Source organism: Mytilus edulis, chromosome 11, assembly GCF_963676685.1.
Source record: "Mytilus edulis chromosome 11, xbMytEdul2.2, whole genome shotgun sequence".
Classification (NCBI taxonomy): domain Eukaryota; kingdom Metazoa; phylum Mollusca; class Bivalvia; order Mytilida; family Mytilidae; genus Mytilus; species Mytilus edulis.
The window spans coordinates 24,377,981-24,400,385 of record NC_092354.1 but is presented as its reverse complement, the minus strand read 5'-3'; the positions used below and the strand labels follow the sequence as shown (position 1 = coordinate 24,400,385).

General features: G+C 36.0%; 2 protein-coding genes across 2 annotated transcripts; both read right to left on the bottom strand.

Annotated features, from left to right (window-relative positions):
• Positions 1–1,463: 1,463 nt before the first annotated feature.
• Positions 1,464–7,518, bottom strand: LOC139495393 (uncharacterized). Its single transcript, XM_071283698.1, has 2 exons — positions 1,831–7,518; positions 1,464–1,612 (listed from the first exon to the last, which is right to left on the bottom strand). The coding sequence occupies exon 1, from the start codon at positions 6,910–6,912 to the stop codon at positions 2,110–2,112; it is 4,803 nt and encodes a 1,600-aa protein (XP_071139799.1). The 5' UTR covers positions 6,913–7,518; the 3' UTR covers positions 1,464–1,612; positions 1,831–2,109.
• On the bottom strand, positions 7,514–9,319 carry LOC139495394 (uncharacterized protein CG45076-like). The gene is made up of 2 exons (XM_071283699.1): positions 9,132–9,319; positions 7,514–8,913 (listed from the first exon to the last, which is right to left on the bottom strand). The coding sequence occupies exon 2, from the start codon at positions 8,627–8,629 to the stop codon at positions 7,514–7,516; it is 1,116 nt and encodes a 371-aa protein (XP_071139800.1). The 5' UTR covers positions 8,630–8,913; positions 9,132–9,319.
• Between the last annotated feature and the right edge of the window lie 13,086 nt (positions 9,320–22,405).

Genomic DNA, 22,405 nt, shown 5'->3' with positions numbered 1-22,405 from the left:
CTGCCTGTGTGGGATGTATGAAGTCGAAGTCACGTCCGGTCAGAATGGTGACGTTAAGTCCGATGCCTCGTGTAAAGAGTTGCACGCCAAGAACCCTTGAAACAACTCTTCGAGAGGTCCGTAGATGGCCTAATGCAATGCAAAATTCTGTCCCTATCCAAATACCCTTGTTCTCGCCCTGAACATGCACGAACTATTTGCCACTAGACGTTAAGCAACCATCAATCGATCAATTATTAATTTGACTGTTTAAGCTTATGTTTATATATACCTGTGTATTTTATTTTCATGTCCAACGGCTTGAATTTTATAGATTCATGCTTACACTTTCACCTAGTCTAACCATTTTTTTTTGCAAATGACAAATAAATCCCGACTATTTCTGATTTAAAAGCCATACATGATGGAGATAGTACATTATAATTCTGATCAGAATCTGACTATGTGCTTATTATATAATTTCTAATCATGACATACACATACATTGAAAAGAAAAATACATACTGTTTGAGGCACCTGTATTGTGTATTGCAGCTAGAAATCCAGAACTTACAGAATCTGCTGACACACCTCAAACGTTTTCCTCTAAATATAAAGTTACTTTTCTGATTTCATTTTGGATAGTAAAAGTTTACATTTTTTCAGTTTACAGCTGCCTGATCTGCCTTAAATACACAGTCTTTCCTATATTGAATTAGAAAACCTCCTATGCTACGTTGATAGGACGTTGAAAAGGCTTTATAATATTATTAAAGAGGGCCCTCATGGGGTTTTTGATTATGTGATTACTTGGCCGTTTTTTTAATGATTATTTGATTATTAAGCCAAATATTTCATGATTATTTGATTACCTAGGACTGTATTTTTAGTTTATGATTATTTGATTACTAAAGATAAGCAAATATTTAATGATTATATGATTATATTCGCAAAAAAATGGTGATTATGTGATTACTAGGACCCCCCCATGAGGGGCCTCATTAAAATACACTTAGTCTATCAAGGATTCTCAACTTCTTTAGTCCAATTAATGTAGAGGAAAAAGAACTAGAGTACATTTTTCGATTTTCACAGCAGTTAAAATAATTTGAGTTCGCATATGCAACATACTGTGGTGATATAGTCCGCCTTGATTACAACTTTGCTGTAGGACTAAGAAGATCGAGCAGATTAACAGAATTGAACTTATCTCAACGTTCACCTTCGTCACTATGTTTTCTTAAATTGCTACCAACCTAGAGTACCTCACAGTCTTAAAGATATATAGAATGAGGCTGACAGAAGAAGTTTTTAAAAACATTGTTGAACCCTGCTATATAACATTGAACCATATATATTTAAGTTAAGCTCCACATGTGCATTAGGATGACTTTTTTGTGATGGTACACTCGGTAAATCGATTAAACACCACGGATCTATAAAGAATGTGTTTTAGATGAATTATCGCTACCTTGAAGACCTATGCTGAGCCTGACTCAGCTAGTATAACCATGGGACTGTATCGCAATCTCGGCAAATTATAAAGAATAACAACTTGTGTTTGAAGATTGTAGATTATAATTCCACCAGAAATGACACAGGAGTTTTTACAGAGCGTGTATTGTTTGGTAAACTGAAAGAAATAAAAATACAATATTTACAATATGTACGAAAGAAATATATGAATGTTCAATGCAGTAATAATATCAAGTCAAAAACGAAAGTAGAATTCTCAGTTCAATTCATAGAAATAAACAATTACAGTTCGTATTTGTTGAATAAACGTGGAATCCAAGTTAACGGAATTAACGGTATATATATTTAACAGTGTATAATTGATTTGAAACGTACTTGACGGTGATTTGTCACAATATCCACAGGAGTCGTTTTGTCGTGGCATCCATTTGCAATAGACAGGTGAGGAAGAGAAAGTAAGCACTAGTGAAAATACGGACAAGTCCAGATTATTTCCGGAAAATATGGATGTCTGAAAATTTAATCCAATAGACTATACAGTTAATATAATTGCGAAAGTGAATCAGAATACTCCCCGTCTGAAATCTACCTGATATCACTATTCCATAACACATATGAATGTCACTATATGAATCCAAAAATATATACATATAATTACACAGGGTTGTTCTCTATGAGAAGAATCATGTCCACGATAGGGCGTGTGTAGGTTGTGGCTTTTCCATTAACGATTACTCGCACTTCTGCTTTTCTGACATGTTCGTCTGAGCTTTTTAATGAGTTCACTATAATTCCAACGGGCCATTGAGTACGGCAAAGGTTTTTGTCCTTTAGAAGAATGACGTCTCCATCGATGAGATCACGGCGATCTTCGGTCCATTTTCGTCGTTGTTGTAGTAACGGCAGGTATTCCTTCCTCCAACGGGACCAGAAAACACTGGCCAGAGCCTGCACTCGTCTCCATTCGGCAAGACAGAGATCTCGTTTGTCGAATTCCCCAAGATGGTCTGAAGTGAAAACGTAGTTGGTTTTCTGTGTCAATAACATAGCCGGAGTTAATATTAACGGATTCTCTGGATCTGTTGACACCGGTACCAGAGGTCTAGAGTTCACTATTGCTGAAACTTCTGCCATTAGTGTGTTAAGCACGTCATGTGTTAGACTTCTTCCGGCTGCGTTAAGAAGCATAGAATCAAGAATTCTCCTGGTGATACCAATCATTCTTTCCCAGGCTCCACCCATGTGGGACGAATGCGGCGGATTGAAGATCCAAGTTGTACCAGAATTGTACAGAAAGTTCTTGAAGGGTCCATCTTCAACGTTGAGTGAGTCAATCTTTAAATCGTCGATTGCTCCGATAAAGTTTGTTCCACGGTCAGATCGGAAAATCTTCACTTGGCCTCTTATAGCGGCAAATCTCCTGACAGCGTTTATGAAGGCTGAAGAACTCATTTCCTCGATTAATTCGATGTGAATAGCTCTTGTCACTAAGCATGTGAATAAAATTGCCCAACGTTTTGAGTTGGCGTATCCACCACGTGTTTTACGTGAAACAATTGTCCAGGGTCCAAAGGTGTCTATTCCAACGTTAGTAAACGGAGGTGAAGGTTCAAGACGGTCCTCTGGCAATTCAGACATGATTTGATACTCGGTTTTTCCTCTGAGTTTGCGGCATATCACACATTTGTGAATAATAGATGAGATCAAGCGTTTTGCTCCTACGATCCAAAATCCTGCGGATCGAATCGCTCCATCTGTGAAATGGCGACCTTGATGTTTTATCTTATTGTGGAAGTGTCGAACTAATAATGTCGCTATATGATGGCGTCCAGGGACGATCAATGGTTTCTTTTCACGGAAGTGTAAGTCAGATTTTACAATACGGCCTCCAACTCGTAACAGTCCTCGTTCATCCAAAAACGGATTAAGGTTAGCTATCGGGCTCCGCTTGTTAATTTGTTCCCGACGTTTTATACAATCTATTTCATCTCCATAAACTTCATGTTGTGCAGATATTAAGATGAAATTTTCGGCATTCGAAAAGCCTTCCAGAGAAGTCACTGGTGCTGTCTGTTTTGACCCGTGTAAACGGGAGAAACGTTCCAAAAAGGCTATCGCTCGCACAAGTGATGTCCAGTTGGAGAATCGATTGAATCTATCAGTTCCGATACCCTTATGCTCAGGTGTGGAAAATGTTTTTGCAACATTAACAGTTGCACGGATTTCTCCGTCTTCTTCTGGTTCTATTAGCTGGTATATGTCTTCAGAATTTTTCTGTTCTGAGGAAAGAAGTTGTTTTGGTCCCAGTAACCATTCGCTGCTGTGAATTGCATGGGCTGGTACGGACCTTGTTCCCGAGTCTGCGGGATTACGGTTAGTTGATACATAATTCCATTGACTTGGAGAGCTAAATTTTCTTATTTTCTCTACTCGATTGGCGACATAGATGAAGAACCTTCTTGTCTCGTTACTTATGTAGCCTAGGACTACTTTACTGTCTGTGTAGAATTTTACAGTGTCTATATGTAAATCTAAATTATCCATGATGGTCTGTGTTATCTCGACTGCTAATACTGCAGCAGATAGTTCAAGACGTGGAATAGTATGACCACTTGTTGGTGCAACTTTAGCTTTCCCAAGAATGAAACCTATGTTTGGTTCACCACTACTGTCGGTCGTGCGTAGATATGCAACAGCTGCTATAGCTTTTTCTGATGCATCGGAGAATACATGTAACTCCTTTGTGGCAGTTTTACTGAGATACGGCACATAGGTACGTGGAATGCGCAGTGTTTCGATAGCTATTAAAGTATCTCTCCAAGATTTCCACTCATCGGCTGTCTCATCAGTGAGAGGTTGGTCCCAATCGACGGTTTCTGATACTATTTTCCTCAATAGGAGTTTCCCTTGTATAATCACCGGAGCCAAAAATCCCAGAGGATCGTAGAGACTGTTTATCGTTGATAAAATTCCTCTCCGAGTGATCGGTTTGTTTTCTGATGATAATTGAAATAAGAAGTTATCAGTGTTTACGTCCCAGCTGAGACCAAGACTACGTTGTAGGGGTTTGCTGTCGCATTCTAAGTCTAAATCTTTAAGATTTGAAGCCAAATCACTGGCATGAAATGCAGACATAACTTCCGCGCAATTAGAGGCAAACTTGTGAAGACGTAAGTTTCCATATTTTGCTAATGCTTGCTGTGTGTCCTTCATGAGCTTAACAGCTTCCTCCTTAGTAGGACATGACGTTAGACCGTCGTCAACATAGAAGTCTCTTGTAACAAAGTTAGTCACATGACTGCCAAACTCTAGTTCTGATGCTTGAGCTGCTTTTCTGAGTCCAAGCGTAGCAACAGCAGGTGACGGACTGTTCCCGAAAACATGAACTCTCATGCGGTATTCGACAAGGTTCTCCTGTAGGTCATTGTCTTTATGCCATAAAAATCTCAGGTAATTACGGTGGTCTTTTCTGACAACGAAGCAGTGAAACATGTGTTGAACGTCTGCAGTTACTGCGATCATTTCTTTCCTGAAACGCAGCAGTACTCCCAAGAGATCGTTGGTCAAGTCTGGACCTGTAAGCAGGACGCTGTTAAGTGAAACTCCGTTACATTTGGCGGAAGAATCAAACACACCTCTTATCTGATCGGGTTTCTTCGGATGATAAACACCAAACAATGGCAAATACCAGCACTCCTCATGTTCGTGCAATGGTGGAGCGAGCTCTGCATGATTATTGTCTAGGATCTTACTCATAAAAGTAAGAAAGTGTTCCCGCTTAACTGGGTTTCTATTCAAACTGATGTCTAACATATTAGCACGATGAAGAGCTTGTTGTCTGTTGCTTGGCAATGGCTGTCTTGGCACTCGGAACGGCAACGGTGCTACCCAACTTCCTTCCGAGTCTCTTACAAATTCGTTGTCCATCTGCTTCATGAACATTTTATCCTCATATGACTGTCCAGGCTTGTCATCGTCCCTTGTTTTTTCAAAGAGTGGCGATTGTAGGTCTTTCGTTACAGGGTCTGTGTAGTTTTCCCGGATGTCAAACTTGCTTGTGCATGGTTGAAAGGTTGAAGGTTGTCCTGTATGCAAAATGTTGGTTATTTTGACATTTAACTCAAGAGGAACATGCTGCTTGTTAATGCAGGTCTCTCCTATCACTACCCAACCAAGTTTCAATTGTTGTGCATATGGAGTTCTGGGTGGTCCTATGCGCTGATCGAGGACATGGTGTGCCTCTATAAGGTCTCTGCCAATTAAGAGAAGAATTTGGCAATTTTCCTCTATTGGTGGAATGCTACCTCTAAGTTCTTTTAAATGAGGGTGATGCATTGTTACTTCAGGAGTAGGTATTTCGTCCCTATTATTGGGAATATGATCACATTCAATCAGTACAGGAAGGTCAAACTTGTCATTACCATTGATTGATTCCATGACGAAACCTCTTCCTCTTTTGCCGGAAGTGACTACTTTGCCGGAGCATGTTGATAAAGTATAGTTTTCCGGTTTATCTTTGACGTCGAAAAGATTAAAGAATTCGGGCGATGCTAATGACCGGTTGCTTTGGTCATCAATGATGGCGTACATGCGAATAACTTTGTACTGGTTATCTTTGTGATAAACATTCACAGGAAGTATTTTAGCACAAGATTTCCCACTATATGTATCTTTGCAGATCTCAGTACAGGTAGAGTTAACTGAGGTTGCCTTAGTTTCAGCCGATTCTATAGGCTCCCCGCCGTAGGCTTGCTTAGGCGAGCTAGACTGTGAACTTGCAGGTTGCTGTGGTCTAGTGATGTGAAGTGCGGTAGTGTGTTGTTTACTTCCACATTCTTTACAACTTATGCTTGCATTGCAATCCCGGCTTCTATGTGTGGTAGAATCACAACACTTGTAACATACATTGTTTTCTTTTAAAAGACCTTTGCGCTCCTCTATTGACTTGGCTCGGAACGCTCGACATTCATTTAAGGAATGCTTTGTATTGTGCAGAATACAAAGACCTTGTTTGCTGGCGTCTCCAGATTGCTGCCCAACTGCTGTTTTATGAGCACCAACTTTAGTCCTAGGGTAAGGCGTAGACCTTGGCGCAGCACCTTTTGTATTTGGTGTGGCTTTTGACCCAAAGATGAACCCAGGATCGTTCTTTGTTTTGCTTATTTCCCTGATGTAGACAGAGAATTCTGTGAAAGGTGGAAAGGCAACGTCATATTTGGACTTGTATCTTGTAGCCCTTGTTGTCCACTTTTCTTGGAGTCCGTACGGTAATTTTTCAACAATAGGATTTATCCCGGACGAGGAGTCAAAATATGCTAGCAAACATCCCAGCTTGGGATTTTCCTTGTGATATTCTATTTCTGATAGAATGTCAGACAGTTCGTAGAGACGTGCGTTGTCCTTATTTGTTAAGGTAGGGAATTTTGCAAGTTTACTCTTGAGAGAGACTTCCAACATTTCTGGAGCGCCATACCGCTCGTCAAGCCTCTTCCATAATCTCTGTATACCTATGGTAGGATTATTAGCGTTCGACGCTCTTATGCTAATGGCGTGTTTAGCAGACTCTGGACCGAGCCACTTGATCAGTAAATCGATCTGTTCTGAGTCAGAGACTTGTAACTCATCAGTCACGTTCTTGAAGCTTGCTTTCCAAGTATGAAAGGACTCTGCCCGATCGTTAAAGCTTGTTAATCGGAAGAAAAGCAAGTCCTTGCGTAAAAGGAATCTAGTTATCTCTGATGTAAGGTTGATTTGTTGCTGGTTTGCAACAGGGATCTCTTCTATTACGCCTTGTTTTTGGTGTGAAACAGGGATCTCTTCTATAAAGTCTTGTTTTATGCGTAAGACAGGGATAGCTTCTTTAACACCCTGTTTTTGATGTTCAGTAGGGCTCTCATCTGAAAGGCCTAGTTTTTGTATGCCGGTTACTAATCCCAGATCTGGGATAAAGGTAACTTCCGGTGACTTATTATTGGAAGGCAAGACAGCAGATGTCTGTGACAGCAAGTTCTGTGCCACGGATGGCACGAACGCCGGTGCGTCGTGACTCAGCTCGATCTTAACAGGAATTTGTTTTTTTCCTTTGAGGTTCTGTTACTTCCTTTACAACAGTTGATACAGGAAGTTTATTGACGAAATCTTGCACGCGCTGGAGCGGGTCTTCCTTTTCGTCAGGGAGATCGCTATACGCTTGGCTATCATCGTATTCCAGGATACGAGCCTCGGCTTCTGCGGCTGCAGCTTCTCTTTGTGCTTCAAGAAGGTTAAATTTGGCTTTAAGTTGGGCCTTTTCTCGGCTTACTCGTGCGGCTTCTTGTTGCATTTGAGCCTTCCTGCGCATAGCCTCTTGTTCTAACTGAACTGTTCTCTGTGCGGCCTCCTGAGCGACTTCTTGTTCCATTTTTGCCTTTTTGTGTGCTGCTTCCTGTTCCATTTCTGCCTTTTTGTGTGCTGCTTCCTGTTCCATTTCTGCCTTTTTGTGTGCTGCTTCCTGTTCCATTTCAATTTGTCTGAACAGGGCTTGTTCCTCTAACATTGCTTCCTGTTGTAGGATAATGGCATGTTTTTCTACAAAGGCTATTTTAGACTTGGCAGCCTCTGCCTTGGCACGCTTTCTCCGTGCTAGGCTTGACATGTCTGACACGTTAGAGCTACCACTGCGTGAGGTTTTCTTACCTTTTGAGGTCTTTGTTTTAGTGGATTTGGCCTTTGTTAGGGCGAGGCGATGCTCGTGTAGTTTTTCCATAACAAGTTCCACTTTGGACAGACATAAATCCAAAGAGAGTTTACATGCATCAATTTCTTTTTGACTCTCCAATGTTCTGGTCCTTTTCAGAAATTCTAGGTATTCATCTGTGAGCCTACGATAATTATTGCAGGCTTTAACAAGTTTGTCCTGGACTGTTAGGAGTTGCTGGAGATCGTTAGGGGGCGCTGTTACTTCCAATAACTGGGATTCAATGTCTGCCCAGAGAGCCTCTAGTTCCTGACAGAACTTGTCACGTTTTTCGGTGAAAGCTCCTTGTCCTTTTTCCGTGAGGTCACGAACTCGCCTAGCCTCGGGATTTTCATCTGACTGGATTGTATTAGATGGATTTTGTAATAGTTCTAAATCTGGAACCTTTCCCTCTGGGGTCTGTATCTCTTCTTGTTGTTCCTCATGACTGGGATCCATGTTGACTCAACGTTGTTAGTTTGCTGTCGAGTATACACAAGCTATGTAGTCCACTGTCAGTGTAAAGGTATGTAAGTTGCTACGTTGTCGTTCCTTGTCTGGATATGTAAAGACAGGTTGTCGTCAATTTACTATGCTGAGCCTGACTCAGCTAGTATAACCATGGGACTGTATCGCAATCTCGGCAAATTATAAAGAATAACAACTTGTGTTTGAAGATTGTAGATTATAATTCCACCAGAAATGACACAGGAGTTTTTACAGAGCGTGTATTGTTTGGTAAACTGAAAGAAATAAAAATACAATATTTACAATATGTACGAAAGAAATATATGAATGTTCAATGCAGTAATAATATCAAGTCAAAAACGAAAGTAGAATTCTCAGTTCAATTCATAGAAATAAACAATTACAGTTCGTATTTGTTGAATAAACGTGGAATCCAAGTTAACGGAATTAACGGTATATATATTTAACAGTGTATAATTGATTTGAAACGTACTTGACGGTGATTTGTCACAATATCCACAGGAGTCGTTTTGTCGTGGCATCCATTTGCAATAGACAGGTGAGGAAGAGAAAGTAAGCACTAGTGAAAATACGGACAAGTCCAGATTATTTCCGGAAAATATGGATGTCTGAAAATTTAATCCAATAGACTATACAGTTAATATAATTGCGAAAGTGAATCAGAATAAGACCCATTGGTTCCTTCGGCTGTTGTCTGCTCTATGATCGGGCTGTTGTCGCTTTAACACATTCCCCATTTCCTTTCTCGATTTTACTTGTGTTAACATCATCCATGCAACATGTGAATCATGCAGAAAACAACTTGATAAAACATGTGATATCAGCTACTAACTAAGTAAATGTCCAAGAAAAACATTCAACTTGGTATTATCACATGGTGAAAGGAAGCTAACAACAACAGCCAACTTTAAAAGGGTCATTACAGACATAGCAAGGACCACACTGATTGCTGCTCCCCTGTATTTTATTTCTTTCTTATAGAAAGGAACGGACTGCTATCTCTTGCTTAAGCAGGGTGCATCAGAGACAGTTATTGTGAAATTTGTAGGACAATACCATCTAACTGCAGATAAGATAATCAACATAATACGTTACAACCACTCAGAAGAACCAATACTGAACTTACTTGAGGAACGTGCCAAAAATTGCATTGAACATTCTACACTGCAATTGAAAAATCACAGATCAGTGCACTAATGGGATTCTGGACCTCGGCAGATACCCTTTGTTTTCACCAGTTGTGAGGTTTCCGTTAATTCGACAGAACTACAATGAAGACCTAGAACAAACATTACAATTAAGTAGACTGAACTTTTTTAACCAAGACTTTGATATTTATTTTGAGATTGATTGAAGTATCCTCTATTTGGATTCTGTGTAAAATATCTCAGATCCTAAAAGAGATAGGGCTACTTTATTTGGTTAATATATTTTTTTTAAGGTGTAATTGTTCAAAGTTGAGTTTTGGTATTTTTCACTATCCCTGGTAATACAATGTATTCCTAGAATTGTTTTACAATGTAAATGTCAATTTCATAGGTTTTATTTAAACCTGATCTCATTTTCATTGTTCATTGCTAAATATAAAGTTTTTGTGTTTGATAAGTTTTAAGCATAACATGTAAGTCAATTATTGATTGATTGTTGTTTGCTTAACGTCCAGTGGCCAATATTTCATGCATATTCAGGACGATAACAAGTTCACAATAAATACAATTGGTAGGTTGATACGATAGAGGCCATCCGGGATGATGGTCGGGGTAATTTGGATTACCACTGGAAAATGAGGGTATCTTGGATAGGGGCAGAAATTTTGCCTTGCAACAGGCCACCTACGGACCCCTCAAAGAGTTGTTGCAAGGGTTCTTAACGTGCAAAGAGCGTGGTAATCTCTTTACACGAGGCATCGGATTTAACGTCCCCCTTCTGACCGGACGTGACTGCGAACTTGGTACATCCCGAACAGCCAAACGGACGCCCCACTTCGGCAAGCGTTTTACTGCCGGTCGGGAGAAGACCAAGTGACCATATTTCTATTTACATATTTTTTAAGGGGCCAGCTAAAGGACGCCTCCATGTGCGGGAGTTTCTCGCTACATTGAAGACCCATTGGTGGCCTTCGGCTGTTGTCTGCTCTATGGTCGGGTTGTTGTCACTTTGACACATTCCCATTTCCTTTCTCTTATTTATTTTAAACATGTAATCCAACAAGGTTGCAGGCGAGTCAATGAACACATTTTTAAATCAGTGATATTAAAGGTGTTTAGGGGAAGAGGCCAAAGGCCCATGCAATTGGGAATTAAATTTCATGAAAGGTTTGATTGGGGTTAAATATATGAGTTCATTTATACCGTTGGCACACAGCACCAGACATGTGCAATATGGAGGTGGGGTCCCCGAGAAATTTTTTGAAAAGGGGCAAAATTCTGCATTCTGAGAAAGTGGAAGTTATTATTGCATAAATTGTTAACAAAATTCAAGACATTTGTAAATAAAATACCCCATTAAGATATCAACAAAAACTTGCAACAATGTCTTAGACTTGTCTATATACAATTTTGAATGTTTTTAGCTATACATTGGGGAAAAAAAGAGAATATTTCTCTTTCGGACAGGGGCCCATATTTCGCATCCAAAGTTGATCTAAAAAGTTACCTGATTTTGAGCAAATGACATTAATTTAGCCTGTTCCTTCAATGTGTCAAATTTAGAATTTTTTTGGTTATCAGCTGTCTCTGTTTTCTTCTCTGTTTTTTTGCTGTTTCTAGGCTTGGAGATTTCTCTAAAACTTATATTTGTAGTTAAATTAGTGACACAGACAGTGGAAAATTTATATGACATTCATTGGATAGAGTATTAATATGACAGGCTGAAAGATATCACACCCTTATATTATTATTTGTTTTAGGTAACCAATAAACTGATTTACACCCTGATAGCCAGTGAACAATGACCTTTGACATTCATGTCGTTTATATTAACAAAAACTGTTAGTGATCTGTCAAACGGGAAAAATAATTAATTTACAAAATGCTTTAAATAAAATATCAAACGTATTCATAAATTTTTGCTGAATTTATTTTCATGATTTCTCTTGACTAAAGCAATACAAGTTCATAAGTCATACACATAATCAATGTACTATGATGTACTTAAGTTAACTATGGAACGGGTGGAAAGCTCTTCGACTCAATCTGCATTTCTTTTTATCATACCTTTTTCTACTACCTTCCCAGACTTTTTTGAGATACAGAACTTAGCTACCATCAGTGGGAACTGCTTCTCATCATTTCTTGTAAATTCTTCTTATTGATTTTGTCTGAAATGTAAAGGGGTACAAAACCTTTCTTATGTTCTGAAGTTTCAAGAAGGCCATTTATTTTTGTTTTATTTTTATCAGAAGTCCAATGTTTCAATATATACATTTAATAAAAAGTTATTGTTTCTGCTTATCCTGCTACATGTTTGTAATTGTTACTAATTAAAGTATTTGTTAAGTGCTCCAATGCATGGAGTCTCCAATCCAAACACAACTAACCACGAATCGCACGATTCTATAACAGGACCAATACAGAAAAAGTCAGTTCATAACCTAGTCCAAAAAGTTATCATATGACGTCTTGGAATAAAATATCGAAAAAAACAAGTGCATGAAAGATTGTAATGCCAATTATTGATACAACTATACATATAAGTCTGGGATACTGGTATGGGCGAAAGATCTTCAAATGAAACCAACATAGCAGGTACAATGTGCACAACTTCAATATATATACAAACTTCTCATAATTATTTTTTTTCGGATTTTAAGTTAAAAACTGTAGGAGCAGTTCATTACACAAATTATGTTCTCATTTTCCTAACCTGACAACTCAACATCACCATACTATTGACCAGATTTTGACACAAATAAGAATAATGATTCTTTCTGAAGTTATACTATTCCCGAGGTGACTTCCCTTAAACTCGAATTGAAATTGACAATTAAAGTAAAACTTAAAAAAACATATATATTGATATATTGTGTTAGATGTACAAGAACAAAACAAGTAGATCTTACCGATTCTTATTCTCTCTACCACAATTATCCATTTGTATATAAAGCGTGTCTGGTAACTTTTCTATATGTTTATTAGAACATTAATAGTAAGGACACTTCCATGTTGGTACTTCATGTAATACAAAAAAAAAACATATCCCAACACCGTGCACAACTGCTCCTAAAATGTACATACATAACTATTCTAAACAACATAATTCAAGAATAGAAAAATAATTAACATATTCCACTAACCAACATAACACATTTTTCCATATAACAGGAGCAAGGGGGTTTGCAAATCAAGGAAAAAAAAGTTAAAATTCTGTTTTAAATTTGTATTGGCTATATGTAATAGTGATTGGAGACATTATAAAAAAAAAAAAAACAATATTTAGCCTTCAATGATAATCTTTTGGACATTGACCAACTGTCTTGCGTTGATGATTTTTTTTTTTGACATACTTTAAAAACATTTAATTCGATGACAACTGTATGGTTGACTTCAATTTTGACTTTAGTAATGTAGAGCATACATGTGTACCTGCAAAGACATCTAACCATTGAACTAACATATATATAGTGTGGTATTACCGTCTTACTTTGGTCCATTCAATCAATGATGATACTCATGCATTTGTCTCGGATGTTTCTGTGCCTTTTAGATATGTTTATAAGATGTAATTTTGGGATGTCGGGATTAAGTTTATTTAAATTTCGGGACCTCGGGATTTAGTGTCTTAGGCAGCAACCATTTGATTTTCGGGGGAAAAAAAAGTTTGTTTCCAGTTTTAGGAGAAAAAAAATAATTTGTTTTTGATTCTGAGAAAAAAAAAATGTTTGTTTCACCCTCAGCTGCCACTATATGTAATGCTAAAATTGAAAGAAAAAAATTGTTTTCGACTTGTCGCGAAAAAAAAAGTTTGTACAGAAAAAAAAACCATAGCCCCCCCCCCCAGAAAATCAAATGGTTGCTGCCTTAAAGCCAAGGATTTTGCTACCCTCCCTCATAAGAGATTAATATTGATGAGCTCAAGTGGGAAATTAGTTTGATTTTTATCTGTAGTGTTAACGTTTTTAACACCTGTGTAGTAAAATCTTGGAGCCTTTAGGTAATTATTGACCTTGTATTGATAATATATATACATGACAGCACAAATTTCTGTTCTTTAATTAACACTTTAAGTGAAACCATTTAAATTTTGAGATCCCTTTATTTCTGTATAATTGTGATTTTTTTTTATAATATCACATTATAGTCCTGAATTCATGTTATTGCCTTCCAATGCCTAAAGTTATTTCCGAATTGATTTTCGTATAAGTTCAGTATTTTTGTGATTTTACTTTTTTCTCTAACTTAACTTATATATTCATAACATGTTCAGAACGAGGCTATGTTCGGTCACTAAAGTAAACAATATGGCGGCAAATGACAACGAAAAACTTACAGAGCATACTTCTGACTTGTTTACTGGCCATCAATTTAAGCTTTGTCGAGTCTATTGTAAAATCAGGAAGTAGGAGTCAGGGAGACAAAGAAATATCAAAGGGATATAAGTATTTTAGCGAGAAATACATATTTAATATTTCAGGTATTTGTGAAAAAAGTTTAAAGTTTATTGATGGGTTCTTTGAGCCAGAAGAGTTTATTTATTTATCTGCATCCAATGCGGTTGCCACAATGCCAGTCATGAAAGCCATTAGATGTAAGTAAATAATCTGCAAGATTATAATTGCAACTTCTTTAAACAACGGAACCAATTGACATTGTAATCTCCAAGCCAAGACCATACTATTTTCCCCTCTTTTTTGCAATAGAGGAGTTATTGAATTCAGCTCTCTGTTCGTTGGTCTGAAATTAGTTTCCAGAGCATGACTTGAGAATGCATTCATGGATTTGAACAAAACTTACACAGTATACAGCTTCATGCATAAGAAAGACACCTTTGATTTTGGGCGAGCTATATGTCAAAGGTCAAGGTTGGGACCCTTTATGACATTCTCATTGTTACATGTATACATAACTGCATCTATATGCTTCTTAACCTCATGGAGAATAGACTTATTGTTACAGTTAACAGTTAATTATCTTTTATATTTCATTTATTGTTGAATATTTATTGTCTGTATTTGGATCACTCCTCCATGTGCTCTTTCCAATTAAATATTGATTTGAATATGTTACTATTGTTATTTTCAGTATATGCTATAAACAAACTGAGGATGAGGGATGCTGAATTCATGAGTGCTTTAAACTCCAAAATAGGAACTTATAAACGATCAGTGAAAATGAAGAGAAGAATAGTGAAAGATCATTGAACATTAATTTTGCGGGGGGGGGGGGGGGGGGGGGGGGGGGGATTGGTTTTTAATTGACATTGTTTTCTGGACAATAACTTGAATAAGTATAGTTGTCGATTAGGCCAAAAAGATATGTGTTTCCTATTACCCTTCCCTCCTTATTTTTACATCAATTTTTATATTCTTTAGTTTTTTGGGGCATTTTAAATATTAAGCCCTGTCAGAAAATAAAGGGATATGGAGTAAATGTACATTGATTCTTAACAGAATTGCACAAAATATATACAAATTATCAATGAACAGGGCTTTTATGTAGTGTCTTCAACAATGAACAAATCATGCATACCCTAAAACGTCGTCAAGACTTTAAACATGTTAAAGTCAAAATTTCTCTCCCATCGTAGAACAAAAATACCCTACTAACCTTCCTTATTTATTTCCAAGGGAAAATAGGAAACACATTATTTTGTTGGTCTTATTATCTAACGTGTTTCATCACTGGCAACCTTTGAGGCCACAACAAATTAATTATTTGTTCTTCAGGACAACTGAAATAATTATACACCTAAGTTTGTAAATGGAAAATAATATTTGTTTAAAAATTTGACTGCCTCTGTTTTGGTGTTTTGGTCAAATTTCACAAGTTTTAAGAGATGATATTCAATTTTGAGATTGAAATTCATAAATAAAAGGTTCAAAATCATAGAAAATACATGACGTGACATTCAGGCTGAGCACCAATTATTTGATGTTGCTAGAAAAGAAAAAAATGATAATTAGATACATGTATCAATCACACCTTTTTTATTTTACCATGCATCTTAAAAACGAGAACAAGAAATTAATTTGGAGTGGTCGGAGGAAGGTAAAAGAAAGAATTTTGGACAAAGTGAAGGGGAAGACATATTAAAAGTCTTCATAATTATTTACCTTTAACCATATTATGAATGCATTTGTTAAGTTTCAAACATGTTTTATTGTTGATACTTGTTATCATACATATACATTTGCTATATTATATTACAAATAACTAATACTGGAATACATTAACATAAATATACACCACTGCTTTAGGGTTATGCATTATATTTTTATGAAATTATATTTTTATCTTAGGCCAAAAAACATAAATGTACATCACTGCAGATTCCTGACCTCAGGGTTATGCATTTTATTTTTATGAAATTCTATTTTTATCTTGGACCAAAAAACATAAATGTACATCACTGCTGATTCCTTGCCTCAGGGTTTAATTTAATGCATTTTAAGTTTATGAAATTCTATTGTTATGTTGGGCCAAATAAACAATAATGTACATCACTGCTGATTTTAAAATGAGTTGCCTCAGAGTTCTGTGTTATATTTTTATAAAATTCTATTTTTATATTGGGCCAAAAAATATGGTTGTGTTTTTTGTTATCCAATCGACTCTTATAATGTATCCCAAGTTTGAAAATAAATTAAAAAGGAACAGTATCATCCACATGCTTTGTCGATATTTTTTCACGACATACCAGTATATATTTGAACAGTTAATAACTTAAGAAGCTTCTTGTTGTTCGATCAAAGTATGAAAATGTATCATTATTGGTTAAAATCCACAAAAATCAAAAATAATATTAATTCAAAACAATGTGAATTTATTCATATTAGACAAAGTATTTGGAAACAACATTTTTTTTGGCCTTGTTTGTGTTTTAAGATGTTTATATCCGTTATAATTTGTTGTATCTAAATTCTATTTCTTGAATTGTTATTTTCTGTACCTGTTATAATTAAATAGTTTATTTACATTTACTATGTTTTGTGTATCATTAAAGATCCACAAACTGAAATTTGTTTGTGTTACAAAATAAATATTTCACTATCATATATATCCATTCACAGTTTTGAACCCCCTACCCTGTTTATTTAATTTTTTGGTTTAAATATGACAACAACGAGCAATATAGGATCACTGCAATCTTGTCTGGTTCAATACTTCAGTTCGTATTTAATATTATACTTGCTTAGTTTATTTGTGATTTTAATTCGTTTTTGGCTGGGTTGCACAAAGTGCAAATCAGCTAGCGCATTATAAGTATATGCATGGTGAATTGATGTATATATATAGCTGCTCCCTGATGTGGAAAAGATCATTTATGTCATATATGTTCTGGCAACAGAATATATTCGCTCTAGTGCCGCAATATAGCGGCAATAGTGCCGTAAACATAGTGCCAGAAATCTAATTTGCATACGAAATCGCTATAGCTGCATTGGTGCCGCAACATGATGCCAGATTATTGCCGCAACATATGATGCCAGAATATTGCCGCTGAAATGGTGCCAGAAAACTAATTTGCATACGAAATACGCTATAGCTGCATTGATGCTGCAACATGTTGCAGCAACAAAGCAATACTGCTGCCACAACTATGTGCCAGAGGGCTTATATTTCCATAAGGGCTAGTCTAGAATTCTAAAAATAATATTTATTTCAGCTATTGAAAAGGAACAACAAGAACTGTGTATACAAATCACTAACACAGATAAAGATAAAAAAAACAAATATGGAACAAGAAGCATGCTTGTTTATTTCGTGAAAAATTGTATTATAAAATAGCAAGACACTATGAGGATAAACACAATACAGAACAACGAGTTGCAGAAATCCTCCTTCTTCCGAAAAATTCAAAACAAAGAAAGGACAAATGGGAAGTTTTGAGAAACGAGGCAAACTTCAGACATAATTTTGATGTAAGAAAAAACCAAAAAAGGTACAATTATTCCACGTTACAGGCCTACCAACTCTTTGTCAACTAATAACTATCTCCCTTGCGAGTTTTGTAAAGGAATGTTTACAAAATCTAACCTTTATGCACATAGAAAAAATGTCATCAAAAAAAAAAAAAAACTCAATGCACCTGCAACGGCTGTAAGAACTGGAAAAGATTTTCTTCCAGTTCAAAAAAAAACATCTGCTCTAGTTTTTACAAAGTAATTGTCATGGACATGAAGGATGATACAGTACATAAATGCCTGATGACTTGATAATGAAATTTGGTAAAAGACTGTACGAGAGGATGGATGTCGAGGAACATACGCCGAATACAATTTTTTATAAATAGTTAAATTTCTAGTTTGTGATTGGCTTTCTTTACATTTTTAGTTATGGTTATTGTTATAGCTCATAGGGTGACCAGTATCCATAAAAGCCACAGTGGTAACAACCAGTATTGTCAGGCCTCAAAACAATCACTCAAATTATCAAACATGTCAGTTCTAGCAAGGTCTTTTTTGACAGTTCTCATTATACGAAATTTCCAGTTTTTCTATTTGTTCAAGTACAAGTTTCAACTCGGCTGCGATATCAGATCCAAATGGCAATTTTGATACTTTATTTATAACGGATGATATATTGTCACATCTGTCACGTTTGATTAAATGGTCATGGTCACACTTTGAATGATAATTTGGCACTTTAAGGCTCCATTTTATACAGTGGTCAACACATTCTGAGTTTGGTGATACGTGTGATTTACAGTTCCCTTTGAAGTATTCCTTGTCAGACTTCAGGTGTTGGAAAATGTAATTGTTCTTCTCCAGAGATATAATATATTCATTGGTTTGGCCAAACGGGAATATCAGTTCGTTTTAATTTTCAACGAGTTGAACGTAAAAATGCTGCTTCCAATTAAAGTTGACTATCTTCAGAGCAGACGCGCTAAGTAGTGTTCGTGATACATATTTTCGAAGTTTTAATTTCATTTGAATTGTTGGTGAATTTGAAAACGATATGTAAGCTTATCAAAATAGAAGTATCTCAGAATTTCAAATGCAGAAGAAAAAAGTTGTAACTGGTTCTGTACAATAAAAAGAGTTCTACAAATCAAAGAAGTTGTTTGCTTGTGGAAGGATTCAATCTCGATCAGTCGATTCAATAACTGTTATATACCTGACTTCAATGTATATATAGAGCAAAACAATAAAGTTTATTATATCTACAAGGTTTTAATTGGTTTGAATACAATTATTTCTTTTCTCATTCCAAGCATATTTAACAAGCAATATCCGCCTTAAGAAAGTGGAAAGCTCATACAATCAGGTCAGTCAACCAAGACAGAAGAAGGGCACAATTGGTGGATTCAATGTCAGATGTTGGTGTCATTATAACATTAGATATTTCAATGAAGTTTTTGGCAAGATAATTCAGAGAAGGTATAAGTTAATTAATTAATATTTTTATAATTTTAATTTTAGAATAAAATTATGTGTAACTGAAGCACATTTGTATTGAATTTTTAACGATTAAAAAGTTTGTTCACCATCAAACAGGGTTTTATATATCTATTGAATTACAAAATGAAGCATTCGTGCAATTTCTAATCATTACACGTTCAAGCTACAACTAGGAAAACACATGTTAAGTCAATTATTATTGCTGATTAAGTCATTATCAACAAATAAAACACCAGTATTTGGTACATACATGTATATTTCATAAAAGTACGCTTTTATTTCATCCTCAGTGGACATGTCAGTACATATTAGTATAATAAACATCAATGATTTTTCTTCTTATTATTCTTAGGTAGATTGGTTTGATAAGAGGGGCATCAACTGGCACATAGCGGTTTCTCTTTGCAAAGTAGGACAAGCAATTTCTACCCTCACTTATGTCTATATTTTTGTAAGTCATGTTTCACAAGATGCAGCCATTAACGCATACATTTTATTGCAGTTGGGAGAGATATCATGAAACAGAGGTCATCTGTAAAATTATTCAAAAGCAATTCACAATTAACATTTGTTTATTTTATTGGTGCAATAATTGTATGGTGTACATGTATGTCTGGCATGGTTCTTACCCCGACTTCAGTCTTTTTTTGTGAAAGTTTATGCACCAATAAATTCTTTAAAAAGGTGTTTAATCCTTTAGTAAACGTTGTCAACGATAGAATTAAAGTTAAATGAAACTCATTGCATTGCAATACTAAAATGTTTTTAAAACACTTTTTATTAATCTTAATATTTTTCTCATTTTTCAAGATCATAACTGAATTGAAGAAGAAAGAATTGGTCGTTGTGCCTATAGAAGATTAGTTATCACAGGTACCAGGATTAATGTCTTTTCATAGCCAATATACCTTCATTTCCCAGTGGCAGCCCAAATTTCCCCGACCCTCATCCCGAATGGCCTCTAATATGAAAAGACCTTTTTTTGAATTGATAATTTGGTACAGAATAGTTGCAACACAATTTGTTTCTCTCTCTAGGAAAAACAAGTCTGTTACTATACGTGTTGTCAACGGTTAACCGGTTAACTGTTTGAACGATGAATCATTAAATAGTTATTTTTTTTTTTAATTTTCGTCGTGTTAATTAATTTGACATCAATTTTTCAGTATATTGATTGCTATTGTTAATCCTAAAATATAAAGTTAATTAGAATTTGTCTCTCCGCTTGGGGCAAAATCTTAAGGTAAGATAGTTAGTGTACAAAAAAGTCATGTTTTTTTTTACTTGATTCCAATCAATCCTGATACCGCATTCTGCCCGCTATACCCGTTTTCATTGGTCGAAGTGCAAAAGGTTCGCCACACAGCGTTAAAAAAATATCGTTTTAAAACAAAAGCGTCAACACCCGCTTAGGATAAATATAGATTAATTTATAATTAAACAGTAATCGACGAGACGCTAATCGATCGATAACCGGGATGCTCTACATCTGCAACTTACGGTACTTTGGACTTTATTGACTAGAACAGCCATCTGTTAATTGAATACATAGCTTGAGTGTAAATTGACATTGCTATAAGACGTGTCACGGTACTTGTCTATCCCAAATTCATGTATTTGGTTTTTATGCTATATTTTTTATTCTCGTGGGATTTTGTCTGATGCTTGGTCCGTTTCTGTGTGTGTTAGTTACATTGTAGTGTTGTGTCGTTGTTCTCTTATATTTATGCGTTTCCCTCAGTTTTAGTTTGTTACCCCGATTTTGTTTTTTGTCCCTGGATTTATGAGTTTGAACAGCGGTATACTACTGTTGCCTTTATTTAAGTGACCAGTTTTTTGTTCGCAAGAAATTCACACAGTTTTTAAAACAATAATCTACAAAGTTTGCATCGCGAGTGAGGTCATTCGATATGTATACAACTTCGTGTGTAAATGTTTCCCCTAAAGCATCACTGTAGTAGCACACACTTGGATGTATTGGTATTTGATCATAACACCAATGAGCACTCTGGCATTCATCTTGATATCTAGTGTTAAAATTTTCTGCAAAGTCCATCATGCATACCATAACATTTTCTTGGATTTTTTTCTTTAAAATAAGAAAATTGTCCGTGTTGCCAGTTGTCTAGGAATAAGTGCATGGACTTCTACCAAATTTTGATTATATCTTTTGTACGGGCAGTTGGCATGGAACACCGGGGGTTACAAGCTCAGTTTTTTGTGATGCCCATGAAACAAACAAACCTAAAAGACTGTTATGCTGTATGTTAAATTGTAGACGAACACTGGCTTACTTAATTATTTCCCCGTATTTTAAAGCAAATGTTTTTGAAGGTAATTGCTATTTTAAGGCCAAGTCAGTAGCGGGGGTATTTAAATACCGTACTGGTCCCCAACAGAACGTTAAACGTTGGTTTCTTGTTTAAAGACTGCAACGTAGAACATTTAGAAGAAATTACTTGCAGGACATAATGTTCATGTACGAATATTTTAAATCTTGATTGAATTGAAAATTAATATATATCAAATCAGTAAAAAGTAAAATCACAAAAATACTGAACTCAGAGGAAAATATTGTTGTTTTATAACTTTTTTTTAGTAATGCTCAGTAGTAGAAAAAAGTTTGGACCAAAAATGCCTAAAGCTACAAGGTCCTAAGGGAAATAAAGGATAACTGCAGGTCAATAATAAAAGCATCAGACTATTTAATAAACCAAAAACAACAATGAGTGACAAGAGTGTCGGGAAGACAGAAAGAAACCGATGTTTAACAAAGAGGACGAGGGCAAAGTGTTTCGTACGCTGTAAAACGAGCATTCCAAGGTATTGGGTTTGAAAAAAAAATACCTTAGGTATGCTGGACAGTAAGCTTAGAAAAGAGGGATTGTTTTTAAAAACAAGATTCCATCCGGCAAGTGGTGGAGACTTCACAAAAAGAGGTTTCCTGGTACATTAGTTCTCAGAAAACCGGAGGCGATCCGCCATAAGCAAATGAACCAAGAAAATGTGGGGTCATAGTTTAATGCTCTAAAAGAAACCCTATTCAAGCATAAACTACTGAATAGACCAGAAAAAATTTGAATATGGACGAGACCTATTTTCCATTAACTGTAGATTCAGAAAAAGTATTGGGTAAATTTGTATGCCAGTATATATATTCTTATATAGTGCACGTGATTGTAAGC

Excerpts from the sequence above, each read along its gene's own strand:
- LOC139495393 (XM_071283698.1), bottom strand. The coding sequence starts at position 6,912 with ATGTTGGAAGTCTCTCTCAAGAGTAAACTTGCAAAATTCCCTACCTTA.
- LOC139495394 (XM_071283699.1), bottom strand. The coding sequence starts at position 8,629 with ATGGATCCCAGTCATGAGGAACAACAAGAAGAGATACAGACCCCAGAG.